Here is a 25561-nt window from a genome sequence, read left to right as displayed (position 1 = left end):
AAAATATTATATAAACAGAAAAACCTATAGAAATACAATTTATTTTTATTTTTATCCTTCAGCTCTCAGAATCTTTCTTTTATGGTACAAAGCCCCTAAAGTTTTGGGGGAACTCTCATACTGTAGCTTTATATTTATAAAGTATACCTTTGTAATTAAATTATAAGCAAAGAACACAAACTTGAAATCCAGTTGTTAAAATTATCATTTTAATTCTCCTATTTAGAGCATTCTTAAATATTTCGTGAGTTTCATAATATTAAACACTTAAATAGTTCATTTAGTTCTCCTAATTAATGCAAACGTTTCAAAGAGAACTGCATCAATAGTCACTGTGATTAGCAATGTTTTGGGTAGTATTAAACTGTATACACCCTCCAAATCCAAGTATCGAGCTTCACCAAAGTTCAGAAGATGCTACCAGGGTTATCGTCACCTTATATGAGGGGGGATTTCAGATAACTGGTGGTGCAGTGTGGTGGCTCTGAAATTAGATTGTGTGAGAACAAATCCTAGCTTTGCTGATTACTTCCTGGATGATTTTAAGCAAGTTCCTTATTCTAAGTCTCAGTTTCCTCATCTGTAAAATGGGGAGAATAACAGCACTGAATCCACAAGGTTATTGTGATGCTTAACGACAATAATGAATGTAAACTGCCAAGAATGCTTGCTGTTACTATTACAAGGGAACCCTGGTGGCACAGTGGTTAAAAGATCGGCTGCTAACGAAAGAGTCGGTAGTTAGAATCCATCAGCTGCGCCTTGGAAACCCTGTGGGACAGTTCTACTGTGTCCTATAGGGTCGCTATGAGTCGGCATTGACTTCACGGCAATAGGTTTGTTTTTTTTTTTTACTATTACATGAATTTCATTGACACCTGAATAATTGTCCCTAAAGCTTAAATCAGAGCAGGTCTTTTCTCATAGCTATTCAAATCCGTTTATATTTATGTCCTTCCACCTGAGGCCTCAGTTTTATTTTGATCCTCTTTTCAATGCCAGCACTGGTGCCCTAAAAGGGAGCACATGAGACACTCATAAAGCTGCCTTTATGTATCATTGACCCGGACACGGAGGTCTCCATCAAAACCTATAGGACACTCAGGCCCTCTTCTTTTACATTAGCTTTGTTTCTCTTTTGAGTTACCTTTTTCCTGCCAACGAGTAGACTTTTTTAGTTTAGATCATTCAGACTAACTCTGTACTAGAGAAGGTCATGGCTCATCTCAACGATTTTTACAGGAAGACAATTGAAAGTACAAACAAGGCTGGAGTCTTTGCTTTTATTAAGCTGACAATTCAGGCAGAATTCTAAATGAACATCAAACCTTGTTCACCTTCTCTGCTTCCCTCATTCTGGAGAGCAACTGACAACTTTCCCTGTCATAAGTTTCTCACTAGTTAACCAAACACTTGGCAAGAGAACATCAATATTAATGCTGCCAGGTTTAATAATCACTGTTTGCACTGCTGCTAAAGATATTTAAATATTATAATCGGGTGGCCCCTGCTCCTTTATCAAAAAGCTAAATTTATTCTAGTGACAAGCCTCAGTTTCTGACATATTTGGGACTTTTGTCCAGTGTTAGAAAAACCTATCTGAAGCTACAAGACCTATATCCGCATATACTAATCCCATACTGTTACTCACCTTAAATCTTTAATTAGATCACTGAAACTATTCTGCTAAGCTATTTCTATTGCCACTTGGTAGATAATCTTTGTATTTTTTCTTGTTTAATACAAAAAAAAAAAAGAAAAAGATGTCGTAGTAATCTTTAAGATTCTACCTGATTCTAACACTATATATTTTTATAATACATCTTTCTATTTTAATTGAATATGTAGGCATCAGTGCTAGAGGGAATGGGTGAGGGAATGGAAAGGAGGGGAATGTTAATGAGTCCAACACCCAGAAATAAAAGGCAACATAAGAGACATCTATTAACTATCTAGGGAATCCCTGGGTGGCACAAATGGTTAAGCGCTCAACTACCTGCCAAAGATTGGCAGTTTAAACCCACCCAAAGGCACCTCGGAAGAAAGACCTAGCAACCTGCTTCTGAAAGGTCACAGCCATTGAAAACCCTATAGAGTAGTTCTACTCTGCACACATGGGATCACCATGAGTCAGAATTGACTCAGTGGCAACTAACAATAACACCAACATGAGCTGTCTAAAAAGAGGAGACTGAAAAGATTGGACTGGCACCATTTGCTTTTCATTATAGATCAAGGACAAGGACTATGACGTCTTTATGAGTTTCTTGATTCTATAATTTATAGCTTCCCCAATAGTCGTTCATGGTTATTGTTGAATGCCTGTCAGCAACCTGTAGTAATTATCACTGAAGCCTTTAAAATGACCAAAGACACCTGTGTATTGGTTTAGGGTAAGTGACGAACTAGGGTATGGGACAGAATAAACAGGAGGTAATATCTGTTCTGCTGTGATTTTGAAAACAGAAGACCCCACAGACTGTGTCCGTGGAGAGAGAAGTATGCCTTGTTCAGTCCCTTTGAGAATTTGCCCTTAACCCAGTAAAACATTCCACTCTATAGGTAAAGAGACCAGACCGTGACTGAGAATTTTGCAAGGTAACTCTACTGGGCTTCATGCATTTCCCTGTCCTTCGCCTCCTCTCGCCCAGTGATCCTCAGCCCTTCTCTCATCCCTCCTCAGCCGAGCCTGTGCAGCCTGATTCATTGAATGCCTTAGTTTTCTAGATTCTGACTTTATCTCCTCCTTCTCCTGATTACATAGGAGACACTTCATATCATCTATATCCTAAAAGTGCTAGAAGGAAAGATAAGGGAAGGCTAAAGAATTTTAGATGCAGGCTGTAGTCCAGAGCTTAGCCAGAAGGAAGCCTACTGATTCATCTGATATTTTCACAGGAAAAATAAATTCAGATACAAAATAATTACCTTCTCTATGTAACATCTGTTGGATAGATTTTTTTTTTCTTATATACATATGATTGACCTTTAGAAACAATTATCTGGATGTTCAGTGTTCTATCGATGTGGCCATAGCATAGAGATTCAGAGCACAAACTCTAGAGGTGAGCTGTCCAATATAGAGGCCACATGTGGCTTATCAAGCACTTGAGACGTGGCTTGTCCAAACTGAGGTGTGCCATAAGTGTAAAATGTGCCTTGGATTTCAAAGATTTAGTAGGTTAAAAAATGATAATAATAGAACAGAATGTAAAGTATCTCATGAATAATTTTTATATGGATTACACACTGAAATGATAATATTTTGGATATATTGAGTTAAATAAAATATATCATTAAAATTAATTTCACTTGTTTCTTTTTACTTTTTTTCAAATCTGCCTACTGGGAAATTTATACATGTGGCTCTCATTATGGTTCAATTGGACAATGTTATTCTAGAGCATAATACCTGGCTTCAAATCTCAGCCTTACCTTGTACAAGCTGTATGTTTCAGGCAGATTAAAAGTCTTACTTTTCTCTTCTGTGAAATGGGAATAATAATAGTTCCTATTTCTTAGGGTTGTTATGAGGTTGAATTAGTTTCTAAATGTAAAGTACTAATAGAGTACCCTGGCATGTAGTAAGTTCTATACATTATTATTGACATCACCAATACTGTTATTATTGTTAGTATTATTTTACACTACTATAAGGCAACGGAGCTCTGGTGGGACAGCAGTTAAGTGTTTGGCTGCTAACCAAAAGGTTGGCAGTTCAAATCCACCGACTGCTTCTTGGAAACCCTATGGGGCAGCTCTACTCTGTCGTATAGGCTTGCTAAGAGTCGGAATCGACTTGGCGGCAACAGATTTGGTATAAGGCAATAGCCCTGGTGGCACAGTGATTAAGAGCTCGGCTGCTAACCAAAAGGTCTGCAGTTCGAAGGCAACAGGGAGAGAAGATTTTCATAATTAATAATAAAAGCATTTTGTGAGCACCATGTGGAAATAGACACATTCAAAGGGAGGTGGTTTAGATATCACAAAATTAGTATAATCATTTATTCTTTCACTTATTAAATAAATATTCATCAGACGTCTACTGAGTGCCAGACACTGTTTTAGGCACTGGTAAGACAAATTGTATATAACAGACAAATACTGCCTTTACATTCCTTTGGGAAAGAAAGGAAAAAAATGTATATATATGTGCGTGTGCGTATGTATGTGTACGTATACATGTATGCACATATATATGTATGTATGCACATATATGTATGTATGCATATAAATATATGTATGTATGTGTGTGTGTATATATATATATATATATATGCCAAAGATATCAACACATATAAGACATTCAGTGGTCCTTAAAAAACCTATGAATATCTGTAATGTAATTTCTCTAATTCTACTTTTTTTTTAATTGTTCTTTAAGTCAAAGTTTACAATTCAAGTTAGTTTCTCATACAAAAATTTACACACACATTGCTATGTGACCCTAGTTCCTCTCCCTACACTGTGACGGCATACTCCTTTCCACCCCGGACTTCCCGTGTCCTTTCAACCAGCTTCTGACGGTCTCTGCCTTCTTATCTCGCCTCCAGACAGGAACTGCCCATTTAGTCTCATGTATCTATCTACTTGAGCTAAGAAGCACATTCTTCACGAGTATCATTTTATGTCCCATAGTCCAGTCTAATCTTTGAAGAGTTGGCCTCAGGAATGGTTTTAATTTTGGGCTAACAGAGAGTCCAGGGGGCCGTGTTTTCCGGGATCCCTCCAGTCTCAGTCAAACAATGAAGTCTGGTCTTTTTATGTGAATTTGAGTTCTGCACCTCACTTTTCTCCTGCTCTGTCAGGGACTCTCTGTTGTGTTCCCTTTCAGGGCAGTCATTGGTGGTAGCCAGACACCATCTAGTTATAATGGTCTCAGGCTGATGGAGTCTCTGGTTTATGTGTCCCTTTGTCTCTTGGGATAATATTTTCCTTGTGTCTTTGGTGTTCTGCATTGTCCTTTGCTCCAGGTGGGTTGGAACCAATTGATGCACTTTAGATGGCTGCTCACTAGCTTTTAACATCCCAGACGCTACTCACCAAAGAGGGATGCAGAACATTTTCTTAATAAACTTTGTTATGCCAATTGACCTAGATGTCCCCTGAAACCATGGTCCCCAGACCCTCACCGCTGCTACTCTGTCACTTGAAGTGTTTGATTATATTCTGGAAACTTCTTAGCCTTTGGTTTAGTCCAGTTGAGCTGACCTCCCCTGTAGTGTGTGTTGTCCTTCCCTTCATCTAAGATAATTCTTGTGTATTATCTAGTCAGTGAATACCCCTCTCTCTCCTTCCCCACCCTCGTAACCATCAAAGAATGTTTTCTTCTGTGTTTAAACCTTTTATATAGTGCTACTTTGAAGTAATTTCCAAAATAGGACAACTGAAACAATACTTAAAAGACAAATCAAAAAACATTTGGAAAGAATTATGTCAGAAATTAAGTTGACTTACTGTAGATGAGCAGTAATTTTATATGAGTCCTGACAGATTAAAAAAAAAGAGGTGTATTATATAGCATAGATGTCATCTGGTGACAGAACATATAAAAGCGAATCTAGCAAAATAAGTTTTTACTTCAATGCGAAGTTCTTTTATTTTTACCGTGCAAAAGAAAATGGTCTTCATATAGTTATTTCTTATATCAGTCAGCTATAGACATCACACTTCTACATGAATGTATCTTCACAGAGCTAAACTAACACTACCAAGGTACTTTACTTTCTGATAAGCTGACCAAACCAGAGCTCTGACTATGTTTTACCATGTTTCTTAGATGTTTTTCTCAAATATTCGATTACTCAGCAAAGCTTTTTGTTGATTTTAGCTAGATTCTGTTTACAGATATTTTGATTGTTTGTTTGCTCACTTGCTTTTTTCTGATGATCCCCTGAAAAGTCTTTACTCTATCCTATGGTTTAAAGTAAGATCCAAATTGTTATTAGATCGTATATATTTCTGAGGCCCCAAAGCAACATTCTGTAATACGAAATTAGAGGCCTCATGATATCTTCACCTAGAGGAAAGACCACAACAAAATGATACTCACAGATACATTTATGTAGCCCCAATTTTCCTTCTGAAAGATGGATTTTAAATGCATCCAGCAAATTAACCAAGAAAATGAAATTCGGGGCCAAAAATAAACCAGGGGAATTTTTATCTGAAAAAAAAAATTAAAGATGATGTTATGAATTGGTTACCATATAAGAACCATAGTCTGTCTGCTGAATATTGATTTGAGTGGAATTAGATTCTTTCAGGCTCACTAAGATGTCAACTATAAATTATATTCCAAGCAATTGATCAGCTGAATGAGGTTATTTAATGCCTTTGTTGCAGGTCAGCTTCTCCAGGAAATAAACTCTGAAACTGAGATTAGCATACAGGAGTTTTGGGAGGTTTATTGGGGGTGGCCTTGGCAACAACACCTGTGGTGGGGGTGGGAAAGAAGAGCAGATTGAGCAGAGGAAGAATTTGGACTTCTTGTGGTGGAACTGTGACAAAGTCCTCAGCCAACCCCAATGGGAACTCTGGAGCTGGGATGGCTCTACAAAGTTTCCTGAGTTGGGGCAAGAGAGCCAGGCTTTTCTATCCTGTAAGAGCAGATCAATGGATGTAGGCTGTCCTGAGAAGGGGCTTGACCTTCAGCGAGGCTTCATTTTTCAGCCTAGGTAATCCCCAAAGAGAGATTCAATAGAATTCTAGGCTGCTAATACTCCCAACTGCTGAAGGGATGAGTGTCTTTCTGGGTGGCACACCATAGCATCCACAACAACTTCTGTTTGTACAGTGAAGAATATGTGTGCCAAGCTCAGTATTCCTGAAAAAGTACTAGACCCCTCCCCCAAAATAAGGGATTCTTATCTTTATAATTGATATAGTACACTTGATATGACAAATAAGAAATAGCCAATATTCTAGTATTTGGGTATAAGCTAATTGTTAAAATAAGACATACATAAGACAAGTAGACAGTACATATTAAATGCCTAATGAATATTACAGACAATTCTTAAGAACAGGGAGAAATTGCCAAAGTCTGAGTAAATCGAAGGCTTGTAAAGGAAGCATTCCAAGCAAGAGAAGTAAAATGAATACCACACAAAGACATGAATCATTGTGGTATGTTTGCAAGACATACATAGAACAATTTAGCTGTAAAGAAGGTTCCTATGGGGAAGTACAGGAGGTAGACTAGAAACAAACGGGAGGCAGACTGCACTGGATCTCGAATGCCACTTTGATCAGGTGTTTTAGGGATGTAGTGTGATATGTGCACAGTGGTAATTTGGGATGATCAATTTGTCAGACTAGGCCAAAATGCTCTCTTTAATTCCTCTGGGATCCTGCATCCTTTGCAAAACAGAGCTAATCTAATCATTTTAATCTTATATCTTCATAGGATATCTTTCCAGCTTCATTAATAATTGAGCCTTCAAAACATGGGAAGCTCCTTGGAACAGGGCTTTGCTTCAGAATATCATATGTAAACAGTAACCAGAAAAGAAAATACTACTAATCACCATTTACTGTTGGGAAGGCCAGGCTAACAGACCTTGTGTAAAAAGATTGGGCATATGTGATTCAGCAGTTACATGATGCTTCTAAAGTTGCCTTAAAATGACAAATATGACAAAGAAAATTAGGAAGCTGTGTCAAGTCAATAAACAGTTAATAATATGGGATCTAAAGTGTGAAAGACAAAGATTCTCCTTCTGGACAATGATAAGAAAGTGTAACTGAATGAAGCTGTGCTGCCTAAGTAAGTTGTTTAAATTGCATAGAATGAAAACACAAACTGTAGCTATCAAGAAAGCTTTGCTTCAAATGCTACAAACTCACATTCTCTTCATCCTATAACAGAGGTCTGTGGTTTGTGTGTTTACTGTTGTTTTCCTCAGACTCAGATTAGCCCCAAAGAAGGGTGGCAAGTCTACAGTTCAGCACAGGATCCCGATGGACGATGCATTTGCACCGTGGTTGCTCCAGAACAGAACCTTTGTTCCCGGGATGCCAAAAGCAGGCAGCTCCGCCAGCTGCTGGAAAAGGTAGGTGTTCTTGTGGTCTCTGTGCATATTTCTATTGACATTTACCATTCTTTAAAAAAAAATTCTATGAGGCACAGCAGTCCAGGGACATGGACTAGAAGGCAGAAGGGGTCAGGAAAGCTGGTGATAGGGAACCCAAGGTTGAGTAAGGACAGTGTTGACATGTAGTGGGGTTCTTAACCATTGTCATAGGGCAATACGTGTACTAACCGTTTAATGAAAAACTATTTTGTTCCGTTAACCTTCATCTAAAGTTAGAATAGCAGCACCACTGGAAGAACTTACTCAAGGTTACTGAATTGTACATGTAGAAATTTTTGAAATGGTTTATCTTTGGCTATGTATATTTTCACCAAAAAAAGACGAAGGTCCTCCAAGGCCGAGAAGGGAGTGTGTTGACATGTTGTGGGGTTGTTAACCAATGTCATAAAACAATACGTGTACTGACTGTTTAATGAGAAACTATTTGTTCTGTAAACTTTCACCTAAAGTATAATAAAAAGAAAATTAAAAAAAAAATTCTGTAAAGAAAATATATATGATCCCTCTGATTTTTGTTCCTTTCTCAAATAAGTTTCCTCATATTTCTTCAAAGGGCTATGTCAAGCTTCCTACTATGTTATTCTATTTATGTGATTGTTTATTATCCCCAACTTTTCGTTCTTAAGATTGACTCTCTAGAGTATATCTGAATATTCATCCTCCATAGGGAAAAATTTTTAAAAAAGCAAGAAGTCTTATCCTGATGTCAGAAATTCATCCTCAACTCTGAGGCTTGCACTTGGCTCTTTGAGCTCATACTTTCTGGATCCCATTAACAACCTTGCAAGGAAGTTAAAATAAAGGCATGCAATATGCAAGCTATTTGGACAGATAATGAATAATTCCAACTATTTATCATCATTCTCTAAGTCATTCCTTTGAACATTAAGCTCTTCAATTTCTTTCAATAGCATTCTCTCTATGTAATTTACTCAAGCCGGATCCATAACAATCAAACAGAGAATGCCCTTGATTTGTTCTCTTTTACAGATGAAAGTCAGCTCATGAAAGGTTATTTATGTTAGTTTGGGGTAAAAAAAAAAACGAATGAATGGTGCTTTCAATTATCCCCATTCAGACTTTCACTGTGCTGGGCTTTGAATATATTAGGACAGCTGGGATGGCCAGATTGATGGAGGGATGACAACATGTTTGAATTTTAAATAGCATCAGGGATAATAAGGTAAGTTAGGTAGTATGTGTTTTCAGAAGACATCATATTCAACAATTCTTTCTGTGCAAGGTCATTTCTGTGATCATCTACACAATTATGGTATTGAACAGGAACTTTTTATGGGGAAATTAAGAGAAGCCAGAAAAATTAAAGCATTGTTCAGACAGAAACTCCTCATTTACACAATTTCAAGTCTAGCCATAGTAACTTCCATCTACTGCCATATAATGAAAATAAGTTGTCTCCGTGTACATTATTTGGAAGTCTAATGATGTTCTAAGATTTTAAGAGGCCTTTATTTTATGTTTTTATACAAGGATCATCTGTTTATATATCACCTATTGGCTCTCTCTTCTTAAGCCTCTTTTTATGATGAGATCCCATCCTCCTTGCTCCTTCAGTATCTGTCCCCTAGACGACAGCATATGTTCTTTTCATTAAAATTGAATGACTCTAGCTAATGTGCTGTTAGAAATCAAGTAATTTTACTTATTCCTGAGTATTGTTTTCCAATCTTGATTTTCATTATTTCTATGAAAAAAATATATTATATAGAGTTTGTTTGGTTACTAGGAAAATTAGTTTTGTTTAGTAATAATATTTAATCTTTTAACTCCAAGTTTACTTTTTTATTAAATTGCATTTCCCTTCAGATTACTGACTTTCTGTTCCACTCTTATATTCCATGCAGAATTATCTTTTTTTCTACATCAACTATGATAAGAAACATTTTCTTAGACACTATTACTTGTGTTACTGTTTTCAGTATAGCACAGCGTATATACACACGCAGAGACTCAGACAGTTCTTCAAAAATCAATTAGAAAAATTCAAATGAATCATGAATTTTAGGAAATGGCTAATACCCTCTTCAGGTCCAAAGTGAAATATATTCCAGCACTCTGATAAAGCAAATAATTAAGTGAAGGATGAATAAGACAAAAAGTACAACCAGGAAGTTGGTTGAAAGCAACCATAGAAATTAACATGAGCACCATGTCCAATGTGTAATGTGTTTGAAGGTTTTAAAGTTATTCAAGCAAAAATACCTTTAAAAATCCATTAATAAACTAAAAGACAAAAGTAAAATAAAATGTACGAACAACATCAAGGCCACCACAACTTAGATTTACCAAATTTACTGTTTGGTAGTGCAAGGTCAACAGGGAATAGTAAACTTGGTATAACACTCTACAGTGCCTAAAAGGAAGTAAGTAGCATTGATTTACTGCACTGATCCAAATAAAAGACATCTGAAACAAGCATTCTATATTCAGACTGAGCCAGTTCCTTGCTGATTTCTCTATAGTTTCACATGTATCAAAGATAGCAGATGGCAAGCGTCCCTGGGTAATACAGATGGTTCACACGCTAGGCTGCTAACCAAAAGGTTGTCCATTCAAGTCTATCCAGAGGTGCTTCAAAAGAAAGGACCGGCCATCTACAACAAATCAGTCATTGAAAACCCTATGGGGTTCTACTCTAACACACATGGGGTCGCCATGAGTCAAAATCAACTCATGGCACCTGGTTAGATGGCAGACAGGGGTGTGACCTTTAAACAGCTCATTCACTGTTAACCAAAGGATTGATTTAGTCATATAATCCAAAAACCAAACTTATTGCTGTTGAGTCGATCCCAACTCATGGCTTACCATGCGTTACAGAGTAGAACTGCTCCTAATCTATAGAATTTTCTTGTCTGTAATCTTTACAAAAGGCACCACAGGGTGAACTCAAACCACTAACCTTTAGGTTAGTAGTTGAGCATAAACTGCTTGCGCTACCCAGAGACCTTAGTCATATAATAAGAGAATACTATTAATAAGACTAATATTAATAATAATAAGTCATATCTATTATAATCTTATCACCTCGATTCAATTCTCACAATGGAGCCAATGCTCTTTCTAAGTTGATAGAAAGGAAACTGGTGTTTTTTTTTGAGGTTAAAACACTTTCCAATGTTACTCAAGTCAGTAGGTTGTGGATCAGCCTCATTCCAATCACCATTTTCTCAACATCGTGCCAGTGTCATCCAGAATACCACTGGTGGGACCAAAACTTATTTAAATGACACACTGTCAAACATCTTAACCAAAATTTATGTTAAAGTATATTAGAAAAATATAACTGGTTTCATGATATTCTAGGTTTTAATATATTGAAACTAAAGTTGTTCACCTTAAAAAAATTCGTTTGTTGGTTATGCAACTTCTCTGTATAGTTGACTATACCCTGCACTATCTAGGTCAGTATTTCCAAAAGTGTGATTTTCAGAATAGAATTCTGGCAACATTCTCACCAATAAAATAAGTTTGAAAACTCTGTACATGATAATTCACTCTTGGAGACTTCCAACACACAATTTAATATTAAAAGTTCTGAGAAGTCCTATAGTTAAAAAAAAAAAAAAAAAAGTGTTTATTTTTGTTAAAATCAATGCTATCCAAACATACTGGGCCATGAAACTTGTTTTTTAAATAACCTCCACACCAATTATGAATGAGAATGAAAATCTAGGTTTAACTTGAGTTTGAGTTTGACTTCAGAAAGGCCTCAGTCATTTCATTTATGTAAAGAACCAGATTAAATAAAGGATTCAAATAAATTTTCAGTGAAGGGGGACAATGAACTTGTCATACTACATAGAGAGGGTCTATGTACAAGGACACCTACGGAAAGCTGAAATTCAGAACATCAATCAGACACAGAGTAACAGAGGAACCATAGCAGACAGGTCTCCTTTCTACAAGTGTTAATGTGGTTATCCAGTCTAGTGTATTATCAGGACATGCAAGGATAAAACTGATGCTCTGGTTCTCCATGACCAGTGGGAAACTAAATAATTCCATGCAGAGCCAGCAGGAAGAGCAAAAGGGAACCCAGAGCCAAATTCTTTCCAATTAGACAGCCCTGTCTCCGGCCATTACCCCAAATGTAGCTCTTATAATTACACATGATTCTGCAATATAGAAGGTCACAATCAAGTCTCAGCAAAAATTGTTTTAGTTCATTTTCCCGCAACACAAATAAAATTGAAAATTAACTTAGTAGGGTGACTCGGATGCAAAAGAAAAAAAAAGAGAAAGAGAGGTTGTTTGAGCTTTACCCAGAATATCTTGCTTATCATTTTCTAATTGTCTGAACTCTGCATGGGCACATGGTAATTCCTAGGAGAATGTTGGCCACACTGAGGATAGGTGCTTTCATAGATAAATGCCCGTATTCAAATGCGTAGACAATTTCTTTAACGTAAATGGCTTTTCTTTATTCACGTTTAACCATAAATGAAGTTAGAAAATTGTTTGAAAGCATGCATCTATCCAATATACAGTTACCATGCTTTCAATGTTTTCTCAGTAATTTTGGACTGCACTAAAGTTAAAAAAATTAAGCTTTCCAAATGCAGGAATGATAGTAAATTAAGAAATATTTGATAGCCAGTAGATAGGGGAAACGCCCCTTAAAAGATTAAAATTCTAATTACTCATTACTACTATTGGATAACAAAGATAATTTTACTCGATAGATATTTATTGAGCACTTATGCTGTGCTTGTTTTTGTACAGTCTTGGAAATAAAAGATGAATAAGACACGGCTCTAACCTCGTGGAGCTCATGAAGGGATAGTCACTTCTCTGCCCCCGCCCAACATACATATTGCATAATTAGTTTTAATACAAATCAGACTGTGATATGTCCTGAAAAGACAGGATTATGTACAGCAGGACTATGGATCAAGACAGCAAAGAGAAATAAACAAGAGAAATATGACCTTGTCTGGTAAGAGAAGTGGAGGAACTGAGGCAGGCCAAGGCAGCAGAACTCACTCACTGCCTTTTCTGAATGTTTCATTTCTAGGAAAGAATCAACCAGGGGTTCTTTATAGCTGGCTGGCCCTCTAAGCTTTGTGCTTAACTTAATGACAAAATTTGTTTCGGAATAAATCATCCTCTCCTTATTAGTAATTCACATTTTTTCAGTTAATATAACTTTTTACTGATTACATAAATAATACATGTTCATTGTAAAATAATGTGAATAATGCATTAAAATATATGAAACAAAGTAAAACTCACCTGAAATCCCACCACCATTTTTTTTTTTTTGGTGGCCATGCTTTGATGTATCTATTTATGCATATAAAATGTATAATTCTATGCATGTAGATTTACATATATTTACCAGAGACGCTTTCCTGCAATATTTGTTTTCTTACCTCTCTTCTCTCTCCACACCTCACCCTTCACCCTGAAAACTAGTATTAACAGCTTACTATGTATTCATTTAATCCTCCTATACCTTTCTCCATAATTTTTACTTATATATTCCATTTTCTTTTACACATGCACCCATATACACACATATATACACACACACATATGTACAAATGCATGTGTCAGTCTTTGATTTATAATAAAAGGATCAAATTAGCTACAGTTCTTTATATTTTTCTTTTCTCACTTAATAATAGATTATGGAAATCCCTCCATGTGGAGAAAGCAGTGCTTCTCAGACTTTAATAGGCCTAAGAATCACTTGGGGATTTTGTTAAAATGCAGATTCTGATTCAGTGGCTCTGGGGCAGGGCTGAGATTTTGCATTTCTGACAAACTCTCAGGTGAAGCCAAATTTGTTGTTTCGTAGACAACACTTTCAGTAGCCGTGGTATAGGATCTATTTTATTCTTTACAACAGTTTATTGACATCTCACTTTTCAATTCATCCAATAACCTCCCCCCACCCCACTGCTAGAGGTTTTCACTTTGTTTCCCGAATTTTTCTGCCACAAAAATTAGACTATTCTTCCTTCCCTCTCATTTTTATATGCTTTATAGATCACCTGTTTGCTACTTCTAAATCGCCCAGGGCTCAACAGACCTGAGATGGTACCATCAGCTTAACATGTGCTTAATGCCTATTTACCAAGCATCTGATAGAGTGGCCATTTTTAAGTTTCCTTAAACAGTATGGTCTTCGATTTAAGATGTGTCCCAGCACTGCCACGTTCATCTTGGTTAATTCAGTCTCACTCCAGGGAGTATTTACACCCATCATGAAGAAACTACACTGGAATGAGTACATGTAGGTTTGTTTGACACTTCACTACCATCCACAATTGCTAAGCATCCCATATCTTGAAGAAGTCAGAGTTAGTACTTAAAGAAGTAACTTATTTTGACATTTAATGGGTTGGGACATTGTAAGCTTACAAAGCCCTAGAATGAAAATCCTCTTTTTAAAATTTATTTTCCTTATGTATTAAATTCTTGTTTATATTCAGTCATTTCTAATACTAGAATACCCTTTTTATTATTTCCTGCCTAATATAATTTTCTGTTGCTGAATTTTCTGAAAGCTTATCTCAAAGAATTGTCCTGAAAGTGTGTAGTGCAGGAAGGCAGTTATGGATTTGGCATTTCTAGTTCTTTATGTTAATGTCATTTTTATTCCTTCCGAAGTAATTGCATATAATGGTAAACTAACAATAATGTACATCCAATGTTCTTGTTTAACAGGTTCAGAACATGTCCCAGTCTATTGAAGTCTTAAACTTGAGAACTCAGAGAGATTTCCAATATGTTTTAAAAATGGAAACGCAAATGAAAGGGCTAAAGGCCAAGTTTCGGCAGATTGAAGATGATCGGAAGACACTAATGACCAAGCATTTTCAAGTAGGTTTAACTTCTGCAATCTTGTCAGTCCAATGAGACGCTGAGTGTGATGGACAGCTAGCGGAGCACTCAGCTAGAAATAACTGTGCATGGACCTGTATATGCAAGGTTAAAGACTCACTGGGGACATCAATCATCTATCCGCTGAAACTGACCATTAGCTGGTCAGCGTTCATAGACAATTTGCTATAAAAAGATCCTCATCCTTCCAGAGTGAGATGGAATTTTTAGATAGACGTGTAGGCACCACAGTGTTTACGGAAAAGGGAAATTCCAAGGAAAATTAATAATTCAATTATCAAAGTTTTTCTGATGATTTTATGTCCTGGTAATATGAGGAGAAATAGAGAAGATGTAAGTTATTAAAAGATGCAGTAATATGACCAATATCAGCATGTAAAAAGAGGGTTGTTTTCATAATTTCATACAAATGAAGTCCTTTTCTAGATTTAGATTTTAAGTAGTTTATAGTAGCAATGGTCTAGAAACACTGAAAATAGGGAAATATTGCTTTTAAGCTTTCTACGTAGACTTTTATTAACTATGTATGACAGCATCAAGGATTTAAAAAAAAATCTGATTCTGATAATGTCATTTGAACTTCCGTTAAAAAGGAATAATCTGTTTACAAAGGCTGAGCACTTTATAATTTATAAAACACCGCTAAGCAGGTTTTGTTTTCTACATTCTTTAAGATGGAAAGCTTTTCTAGCTATCATACTTGAGACTGTTATTCTTATATAAAGAGATCTGTGTTGTGCAAGGTATTGTAACTACAGCCTTTGCTGTGAGAGTAACATACCAGAAAGTGAAATTCTAGAGGGAGTTAGCAAGCACAGATCTATGTCATCCTACTTTAACCTTTTGAGTATTTGATATGTGCATTGGTTGGACTTTCCACTGCTCTCTGACAAGTTTCCAAAGCTTCATCATTGATCGTCAATTATCAAATTATAAATTTTTGAAAAGATCAAAAAATGTATTCTGGGAAAAAAAAAAAGCCACCAAAATTTTAACATTCAATTGCTCTCTTTTCAGTATGCCCATAACAACAACAACAAAAGTTATCCTTGAGTGGTTTTGATTCATGAAGACCCCGTGTGTTTCAGGGTAGAACTACACTTCACAGGGTTTTCAGTGACTGTGATCTTTCAAAAGTAGATCGCCATGCCTTTCTTCTGAGGTGCCTCTGGGTGGATTATGAACTGCCAACCTTTCAGTCAGTATCCAAGTGCTTAACTGTTTATGCCACTCAGAGACACCAGTATGTCCATAACAGAATGTAAAATCTTTCACTGTGACAGTGGTTATATCAGCAAATGATACCAACAGAACTATTCTCACTATAATCCTAATGAAGCAATTGTGTCTTCCTTTAGGGATGCCACAAGATGCTCAGACTAATAAGTTTATTTCAAAATGAGCCACCAAAATGAGCAAAGTTCTGCAATTCTGCCTTTTGACTGTGATACTTATGAATCTTTCTCATTATTAAGGCTCTCTTCAATCTCCTATTCACCATGCACATTCAACGAATCCTGAACTTAGAGAGCAAGTAGAAATTTCCCCACAAGAAACATAAGCCCGTAAATCAGGGCAGCAATGGGAGCTCTTGGTATTTTAATGCATTTACAGTAATAACATCTTCTAAATGTAATTTAAAAATGCAATTTTCAGCTCCTTAAATTAGTCAGTGTACAGCATGGTTTCTGACAGCATCTATGGATTATTCTTAAAATGATCATAATAGTGACAGCTCTTTCCAGAAATTATATCATCTGCAACAAATTCACAATTGAATCAAACTCAGAAAATATTTTCATTGACCCTACCACTTCGCCACTTTTAAAAACTGTAGGTGAACCTGCAGGTGTGGCTCAGTCCTGTGATGGCTAGGGATGGGGGACACTGCTTTGGCAACAGAAGCTTCTGGTTCTCTTGACGAAAATCAATGTTTCAATTTCAAACAACTCTGTGTAACCGGCCCTTCTGAAATATAAACTATAAGCACGTTGGTCCCCGAAAGTGTTAAACAACTCTACATTCCTGTGACCTCTAAATTATCTATACTAAGGTAAAGAGAGTCCGAGTGTGGAGAATAATTTAAATAGGTAAACAGTATCATATATTTCTCTGAGCTCTGGGAGGCTCTGCATGAGGTATCATACTTGCTGAGGGTACCTTCCTAATGATGTTGTGGTAAGACAGATATTAAAGAGAGGAGGAATACCTGAGCAATTGTACAAAGAAAGGCTCAAGTGGAAGATGACCACGATGGGGAAAAATTCTGTCAGAGAAAAGCTGGCCCAGGATTTGTAATTTCCTGTAAGTACCCCTATAACATGGATAATTAGCAGATACATAATTAAAGTTAACTAAACAGACACAGGACATTTGACCTGTTTTCAATAACTTCATTCAAACTTCATTCATAGTTAGATGATGAACACTGCTTATGTCTCCTGACTAAATAATGTATTGTTCACTTTATAAAAAGCTACCAGAAAGTGAGATAATACATAAACCCATAATTGCTACCACTGGAAGTTTTTCTAATTATGATAAGGATCAATTTGTTCTACAGAAAAGCATATAACCATTTAAAGAGAGGTTCTTGTATTGACAAGCTGAGATAAATGAATTTACTACTAATGATCATGTGGCTGCTTACATTTTCACAAAATCCTTAATTTCAAAAATCAACAAAGAATTTTTGAAGCTATTTTAATAATCTCCTTTAAGTATCATATTCAACAGAATGTAGCTGCTTGATCTGTTTTAAATGACTCTCAGGAACAATTGGCTGCTTTTCACAGGAGTTGAAAGAGAAGATGGATGAGCTCCAGCCCTTGATCCCTGTACTGGAACAGTACAAAACAGATGCCAAGCTTATCACTCAGTTCAAGGAGGAGATTCGGAATCTGTCAGCTGTTCTCACTGGGATTCAGGAGGAAATAGGGGCCTACGATTATGAGGAGCTACATCAAAGGGTACTTAGTTTGGAAACCAGACTTCGTGACTGCATGAAAAAGCTAAGTAAGTAGAACAACTTCATTTGTCTTTCTAAGTTGTGTTTTTTAGTAGTTTCAATGAAAACTGCATTCTAATGTTTTGCAGATAGTCATAAAGTACCTAATTGTAGGAAAGCCGCTGCCTGCTTTCTAAGTGGAAAGTGTTTCTTAATGACTTGAGCGTATCTGGGTACTCAATATTATTTGATTAACCACTGCCTGATTTTCAGAGCACTGTGTTACCATGATGGCTTGAAATTCTATTTGGTGGCTAATTCTATTAGCTACGCTAATGGAAATAAGTTTTACTACAGACATATAATATGTGATGGTCAATCATTGCCTGGCTGTAGGGGAGGGGTGGCAATTTTGATAGAGGAGAAAGCCAGAGGCTACAAAGGAAGTTACCCTGGGACCAAATGTGAAACAGAATAATTAAAACAAACCAAAACTATTCCTTCACTATGCACAGTTATCATCAGCTGTTCTGACAACCAACCAACCAACTGCTGTCAAGTTGATTCCAACTCAGTGCGACCCGATGTGTGTCAGAACTGGAGCTCTGACAGACTTAAGAAAGAAAAAAGGAGGCTTCTACTCAAATAGGTATTCCCCACTCTTCAAAAGGCCCATCATATTACATGGCTTCCGGACTCTGGATCTTGCCTTCTAAAATTTATGGTTCAATCTCGTCTGAGCTTACACACTATTCCATTGCATCCATGGGCTAATTATTCAATTGAGGTCATCATGGGACTAGTCTACAACTTAAATACAAAATAACACTGAGTTTCTGGTAAGGGTGCTGACAAAATTTGGAAATGGATACTGGTGATGATTGCACAACATGGTGAACATAATTAATGGAACTGAATTGTATGCATAAAAATGGTTGAGATTGAAATCTGTTATATATTGCATAACCTGCGAAAGTAGAAACCTGTCAGAGAAGGAAAACTCAAATAGTTTCCACCATAGAGATCAATAGAAAAGTAGTAAGACTGCACCTTGTCAAAATCAGAAAACTTGGGAGACCCAGAAAAACAAGGCAGTCCCATCGATTTCCAGCTCTTACAGGTTTTGCTGTGTATAAATATAGATACAGTTATAGGTAGAGATAGAGATAGATATGTATTGACAGTAGCTACAACAATGGGCTCAAACATAGCAACCATTGTGAGGATGGTGCAGGACTGAGCAGTGTTTCGTTCCTTTTTACATAGGGCTGCTACGAGTCGGAACCGGCTCGACAGCACCTAACAAAAACAGCAAAATATCTGTATCTATATTGATATCTATCTATCTATTGTCTATCTATCTATCCAAACAGATAGACAATTTATCTAAATAGATAGATATGTATATATATATATATACACACACACATATATGTGTGTGTGTGGTGTGTGTGTTACCGCACACACACCACACACAAAATGACCATGAGTTGAATCAGGAGGGATTTTATGTCCATTTAGTAATAGTAGTTTAGTTGTCGACATGAAGTGACATGACAAAAAGGGCAACTGAATAACCATAGAAAGTGTTTTTTCTCAAGGCAAAGAAAAACTCTTCTGGAATAGGAAATAAGCTTGGAAGAGGACTTGACACATTTGAAAAGGAATGGTTAATCAATTTCCAGTAAAGAAAACTTCGGTGAATAAATGTAAATTTTTTAAATCAAATTTTAATGAAATTTCAAAAGCATTATGGAGATTCAAGTGATAAAAAAAGAGCTAAATACAAAATGTGACATTCATTTATCACAGCCTCAAAACAATGTGAGGAATTGTCACATCAGGAGCCCCACTGCGGCACCCCAGGTTTTCCAAGAGAACTCAACAAAATTAATCAGAAGGAAATAGCATAACTCTAAGGCTAAACACATGTACAGGAATTCTCAGCTCCTCATTCCTCATTAAGCAGGGTCCATATTTTTTCATCTGTAGCTGTTATTCTAACAGTCAATTATCTAGATTTCGTGGCTCCAGTTCTTGCCCTTATCCTATTCATCGTCCAAATTATTGCAGAAAGAATTTTGTGAAGTATAAATCTGCGATTATGTTGATCTGCCTAAAATCTCCAGTGGATTCTCTGTGTCCTAGAGAATACAGTCTCCAGTCTTAAGTCCTGCCACTTCCTCCCTCACATGCTATATCCTCGTCACGTGTGTTCTATACTTTCTTACCACAGGGCCATTATGAGGCGCTATTTATTCCTTCTTTTGAAATATTCTTTCCCCTACTCACCTGATCTCTATCAACACACTTTTACCTATCACATATGACTGACTCCTATTCATTCTTCTGGTCTCAGTTCAAATGTTATGTCTTGTCAGAACCTTCATTGCCCTCCCAGACTGGTCTGCTAGATGCTGCCAAAGCCCTGGTATTCCACCAATGATAGGACTTTCTATGTTTCATTATCATTGCGTGTGTAATTGAATGTCTCTCTTGCTAGACTTTTGTTCCATGACGGCAAGAACAATGGCTGTTTTGTTCACTCTAAATGTTGTATATTCCAATGACCAGAAAAATGGCTGGCAAAGAAACATTACTCAATAAATATTTGCTGAATAAATTACTTCTATAAGGAGTGATAGTAATGATTTCTAAACTTTTCAACAGAGCAAAAGTTAGCCATTTCAAATGGTGAGGAAAATGTTTTTATTGTAAAAAAATGCTTCCTTTTAGCCACATAATATTTAAGTTGAAATAGCATAGAAGTGGTTAAGAATAAGCAAGGCAGGAGCTATTGATTTGGCATAGCAGTTATACACTTCCTTTATATGCTTTGTTTTTATATTCAAGTTGTGAAGTTTATTGACATATAATAGGTAAACATTACTGACATAAAGAAATTCTGATCTTCTACTTTATTTTTTAAATCAATAAATACAATATTTTTTATGAATATAATGCTCACCCTCTGCATTTGTTTGCCAGCAGCGCCCTCACCCTGTGAGGTATTTTCTAAGTGTGCTATACTATTTTTTTTTTTACAGCAACATGTGGAAGAGGAGTGGCATAGTGGCACTTGTAAGGGTACCTCGTGGGGGTAAGGCACAGCTGGCAAACAAACGCTGAAGGCGCCCATTATTTGTGTAAAAATACGGTACCTTTAGTTCAACGCACGTATTACTTACGTAGCTTGACAGATGATGTCTCCACCAAACAAGTTAAGAATGCCACCATAAACCAAGAATTATGCATCTGAGTGTCCTCAATGCCCAAGTTAATTTGGGGGTTTCAAAGAAGTATCCAAATGCATATTTTATTAGCTCAAAATATCTGGTTAAAGTTTTCTGTAAATGACAGTGCACAGGACTGGTCTCTGTAAGGCTTTATTTATGGTCACTTGCCTTGGAAGAGGTCCGTTTGTTATAGATGAACCATTCCAGGCCCTGAGAATCAATTCACTCTTATTTCTACCATCTCACAATAAAGTCAAGCACATAGGCTCTTCTGCTATGTAAAAATAGTCTCTACTAAAGCAAGGACAGGCAGTGAGATGGTTCTAGCTAGTAAAGACATTGAGCCTTAATATGTACCAGTTACAGTTTTGAGGGATTAACACTTGAAAAACTCTTCAAATTTTCTCAATTTTAGGAGCGAATTTTACTACTAACATATATTCTATCTGGGTTTACTTAGCTGGCAATAATTTCAAATAATTTCCTCTTAGATCTTTCATAACCCACAGTATTTTTTTTCCTTCTGAATCTACATATAACAAACTCCTCCCACACAACTTCCTCCAATACTGAAAAATATATTTGGGACAAAAGGAGTTAATCTAAGTGGACACGAATTCATCCTTTTCCTTCTTCTTAGTGTTTCTTTGATGGGCTTAGGTCTTTGGTTGGTGATCCACTATATATATTTTTAACATCAAAGACTCTTTTAAATAAATTTTTCCTTATAGACTACAAGTTTTAAAATGATTTTTCAAATAAACTGCATTAATTAATAAATATTCAGTTTTTATTTTGACTAATCAAAAACATAGAATCTAGTAACCAATAAAAATACCAAATGACAATAAAGCTGGTATTTATCTTCCTTATTTAATGAAATGGTTGCTATTTAAGTTAAATGATATGACCTTACCACTATTGTTGTTAGTTGCTGCTGAGTTGATTCCAACCCTAGATCTTATAAAGTGAAAATAGTTCTCACATGTCATAACCTCTTTCCTAGATTATTAGCAGCCCTCAGCTCCCTATTCACTTGGTAGAGAGGTCGGTGCCTCAATGAATCTAACTCATTGATCATTTTCGTCCTAAGAATTGGATAGTTTTCTCTATCATATGAAGTTTATGCCAATCAATCAAAACTTCTTATTAAGCATCTCCTGAGCAGAGACGATATTTATCATCTGGGCCACAGCCCTTAATTACAGTGTAAAAAACATGTCCAGGCAGAGACATGCAGTCCTAATAAAATGAAGTATAAATCCACATGGTCACTGAAAGTATAAGTAAATAAATCTTAACATTTTTCATTAAAAAAAAACCCACTCCAATTTGAATGAGAATGTCTGATAAGACATATACAGTTGCAGAAGAAATCAAATATATAATTTTGAGTGTGGCACTAGGTTATACTTTGGTTAACACTTTACTTACTATTCTTCCTTCCTAGGAACTGGTAAATACAGGTTGGCCCAAATATCTTTGAGAACCCTTTAAACTCTATGCTTAGTATTATCTCATAAATAAGTGCCCTAATATAAAAATATCAAATATCATGGGCTCAGGTGAGAAAATAGATGTTAATTAACATCAGGACCATTGACAGGAACCCATTGCCATCGACTCCATTCTGATTCATGGTGACTCCATGGGTCACAGGGTAGAACTTCTCCATAGGGATTTCTTGGCCGTTATCTTTATGGAAGCAGATTGCTAAACCTTTCTTCTGTGGTACTGCTGGGTGGGTTTGAACTGCCAATCTTTAGGTTAGTAAACAAGCTCAAACAATTGGTGCCACCCAAGGACCCTACAGACAGGAAGGGTAGAGAAAAAAAATCTGTGGCTCAATGTTCCAAACATATCTAAAATCCAGTTGCTTAATGCTGCTCAGACCTAGAGTGGGACATGGGATAATTGCGGTATCAGCAATCTCATAAAAGGAACAAGAAGACTCATTCATCAATGGCATCTTCACTATCCACAGAAGCCTTGCAACACACACAGCCAATTAGCAGAAGGTAGAAATGGACTGGGGAGAAACAGAATAAAATTGCAGCAATGATGAATGCATTTGCCTCTTCAGTGGATTTACTTGTAGGTAAAATGTCACAGTGTACATCCTACAAATTTTAAGATACTAAAAAACAAACTAGCCTCATTGCCTGTGAGGTCTAAGTTACTCTGAAATAGTAAGTAAGGTGCTAAGGGAAACAACAAGTCATTGAGACCACTGGGGCACCAGTTAGCTTGTTTCTACTAGAGAATTAAAGGTTTGGCAAAAATAGAAATTAGAAAAAGGCTTCCACAGCAATGCACCCTAGTGGTCTGAATGAAATATAGTAGTGCTCTTTCCTAAGCTCTTAATTTTCTCCTGTGAGAGACCGATTAAAAAAAAAAGTCCCCTGTGTTTAATTATATCATATCACACTCCTAGACACACAGAATATAATTATGTGCACATGAGAATTAGACTACAAAATCATGGTTAAAACTCTCACACCCCTCTTGAGATCACCAATAGATCTGTAATGTCGATTATAATCAGACTTTTCACCTTTCTTTCACCCCCTCCCCGATCACCACTCATTTTAGGACTATTTTAGGGTAATGGTTTGGTGCCACGTAGTGAATCACCAGATGCATCTTTCTATTAACACAAATCATTCTGAGGCTTCATGATTAATAGAAGTATCAATAACATTTAGAAACTTGAGGTGTTACAAATAATGTGACTTGGTCTTACTCTCTTTATCATGTTTACGCCAAATTAGTTTGTAAAAGGCAAATTGAATAATCTGTGTGGTAATCATCTTATTTACACGTTCAGCAAATATTTATTGACTATCTAATGGGTGCTGGCACTTTGCTAGGTACTTGGAGATACAAAGATGAATAGGAAACAGCCTCTCTATACTGTCAAAAAGTTTGCATTTTAGCAAGACCAACAAGCACATAAGTAGATAACTGCAGTAACATGCAATTCCTACTGTCTGACAGGCACTGCGCCAGCTATTTTACATGTGTTAGTTCTAATCTATGCAACGACTCTGGGTCAGGCTTTATTATTGGCAGTTTATTGAAAACCAATCTCAGTTGAAGTTAACTTGCCTAAGGTACTTGTTGGAGGCAAGATTCAAATATTCACACCTATGTTCTTCTGAGTTCAAAGACTGAGCTCTCTTCCTCCTGTGTGATGTCTTTTATGGAGTACGTACAATAATAGAGAAATTCCCTAGACAAATCAATAAGTTTAAGCTGGTGAATAGAACCACCATCCACCCAACTGCGAAGAACCAGAGAGTTATTCCTGATTATTCCCTGAATGCCACTCCCCTGTCCAATCACTGCGTCTTTTTCCCCCTCTCACTTCTCTAGAAAACCCATCCTCTTTTCTGCATCCTCATTTCCACCACCCCAATCATCATTAATCGACTGGATTATTACAATGGCCTAACCACTTGCCTACCTGAAGTCATGCTCTGTCCACCACACAAGGTATTGAGAGCAACCTTTCCCAAAGGCAAATCTAAATATATTACACCTGTCTTTAAAATTCTTGAGTGGTTTATCTTTAAAATTAAATCTTCACAACTTTGAAGCATTTACACAACTCTTGATGACGGGGACCTTGCCTACCTCTCCAGCCCTTTTTTTCTCAAGTTCCCACCATGCACTCACTCTAAACTTCGCTCATTCTGATCTTTCAGTTATTCAATTGTGCATGCTTTCTTCATCACCTGGACATTGAACCTGATCTTCCCTTCATGGAACACTGTTCCTCCCCATATTACCTAGTCAAATTCTAACTTTTTTTGAATTTTATTTTACATATCAGACACCAGCTCTTGTGAGGAGCTTTCCCTGATTGCTCCTGAACGTGACTGAATTCCCCTGGCATGTGTGCCCACACCCCTCCACTCCTTCTCCCATGACACGTAGCACATTTTACAGAAAATGCTCATTTGCTTTTTTTTTTTCTTTTTCTTTTTTTAATCTTTACCCACTTATGGGAGTCCCTCAGTGGTGCAAACAGTTAAAGAGCTCAGTTGTTAACTGAAAAGTTGAGGGTTCAAGTCCACCCAGAGTCACCTCAGAAGAGGCCTGACGATATACTTCTGAAAAATAAGCCATTAAAAACCTTGTGGAGCACAGTTCTACTCTGACACACATGGGTCGCCATGAGTCAGAGTCCACTAGACAATAACTGTTTTTTTTTTTTTTTTTTACTCACTTATAGATGAGTTGTCTGTGCTCTGAGAAGTCAGGGATCATCCCTGTCTGATTCTGTCGCAGCGGCGACGGTAATCGGGACGGCGAAGACAGTAACCAACTGCACAACTCTTACAGAGAAGTGGGGCCAGGAGGGTCACTCTGAGGAGTCGACCCCCACTTCAGTCCCAGGAGTTTAT

At 36.8% G+C, this 25561-nt stretch overlaps 1 protein-coding gene across 2 annotated transcripts in view; it reads left to right on the top strand.

The window, feature by feature from the left end:
• OLFM3 (olfactomedin 3) overlaps positions 1-25561 on the top strand; it is a 48991-nt gene that overhangs the window by 7403 nt on the left and 16027 nt on the right. For both annotated transcript variants that reach the window (XM_004385730.1, XM_012558197.1), the window contains 3 exons: positions 7908-8054; positions 14793-14948; positions 17765-17984. In XM_004385730.1, the coding sequence (XP_004385787.1) occupies positions 7908-8054; positions 14793-14948; positions 17765-17984 (523 nt within the window). The remainder of the gene's footprint in view (positions 1-7907; positions 8055-14792; positions 14949-17764; positions 17985-25561) is intronic.

This window comes from Trichechus manatus, unplaced genomic scaffold (genome assembly GCF_000243295.1).
Source record: "Trichechus manatus latirostris isolate Lorelei unplaced genomic scaffold, TriManLat1.0 scaffold00144, whole genome shotgun sequence".
NCBI classification, from domain to species: Eukaryota; Metazoa; Chordata; class Mammalia; order Sirenia; family Trichechidae; genus Trichechus; species Trichechus manatus.
Note: the sequence above shows the minus strand (reverse complement) of the source record. Positions and strands in the feature narration are given on the sequence as shown.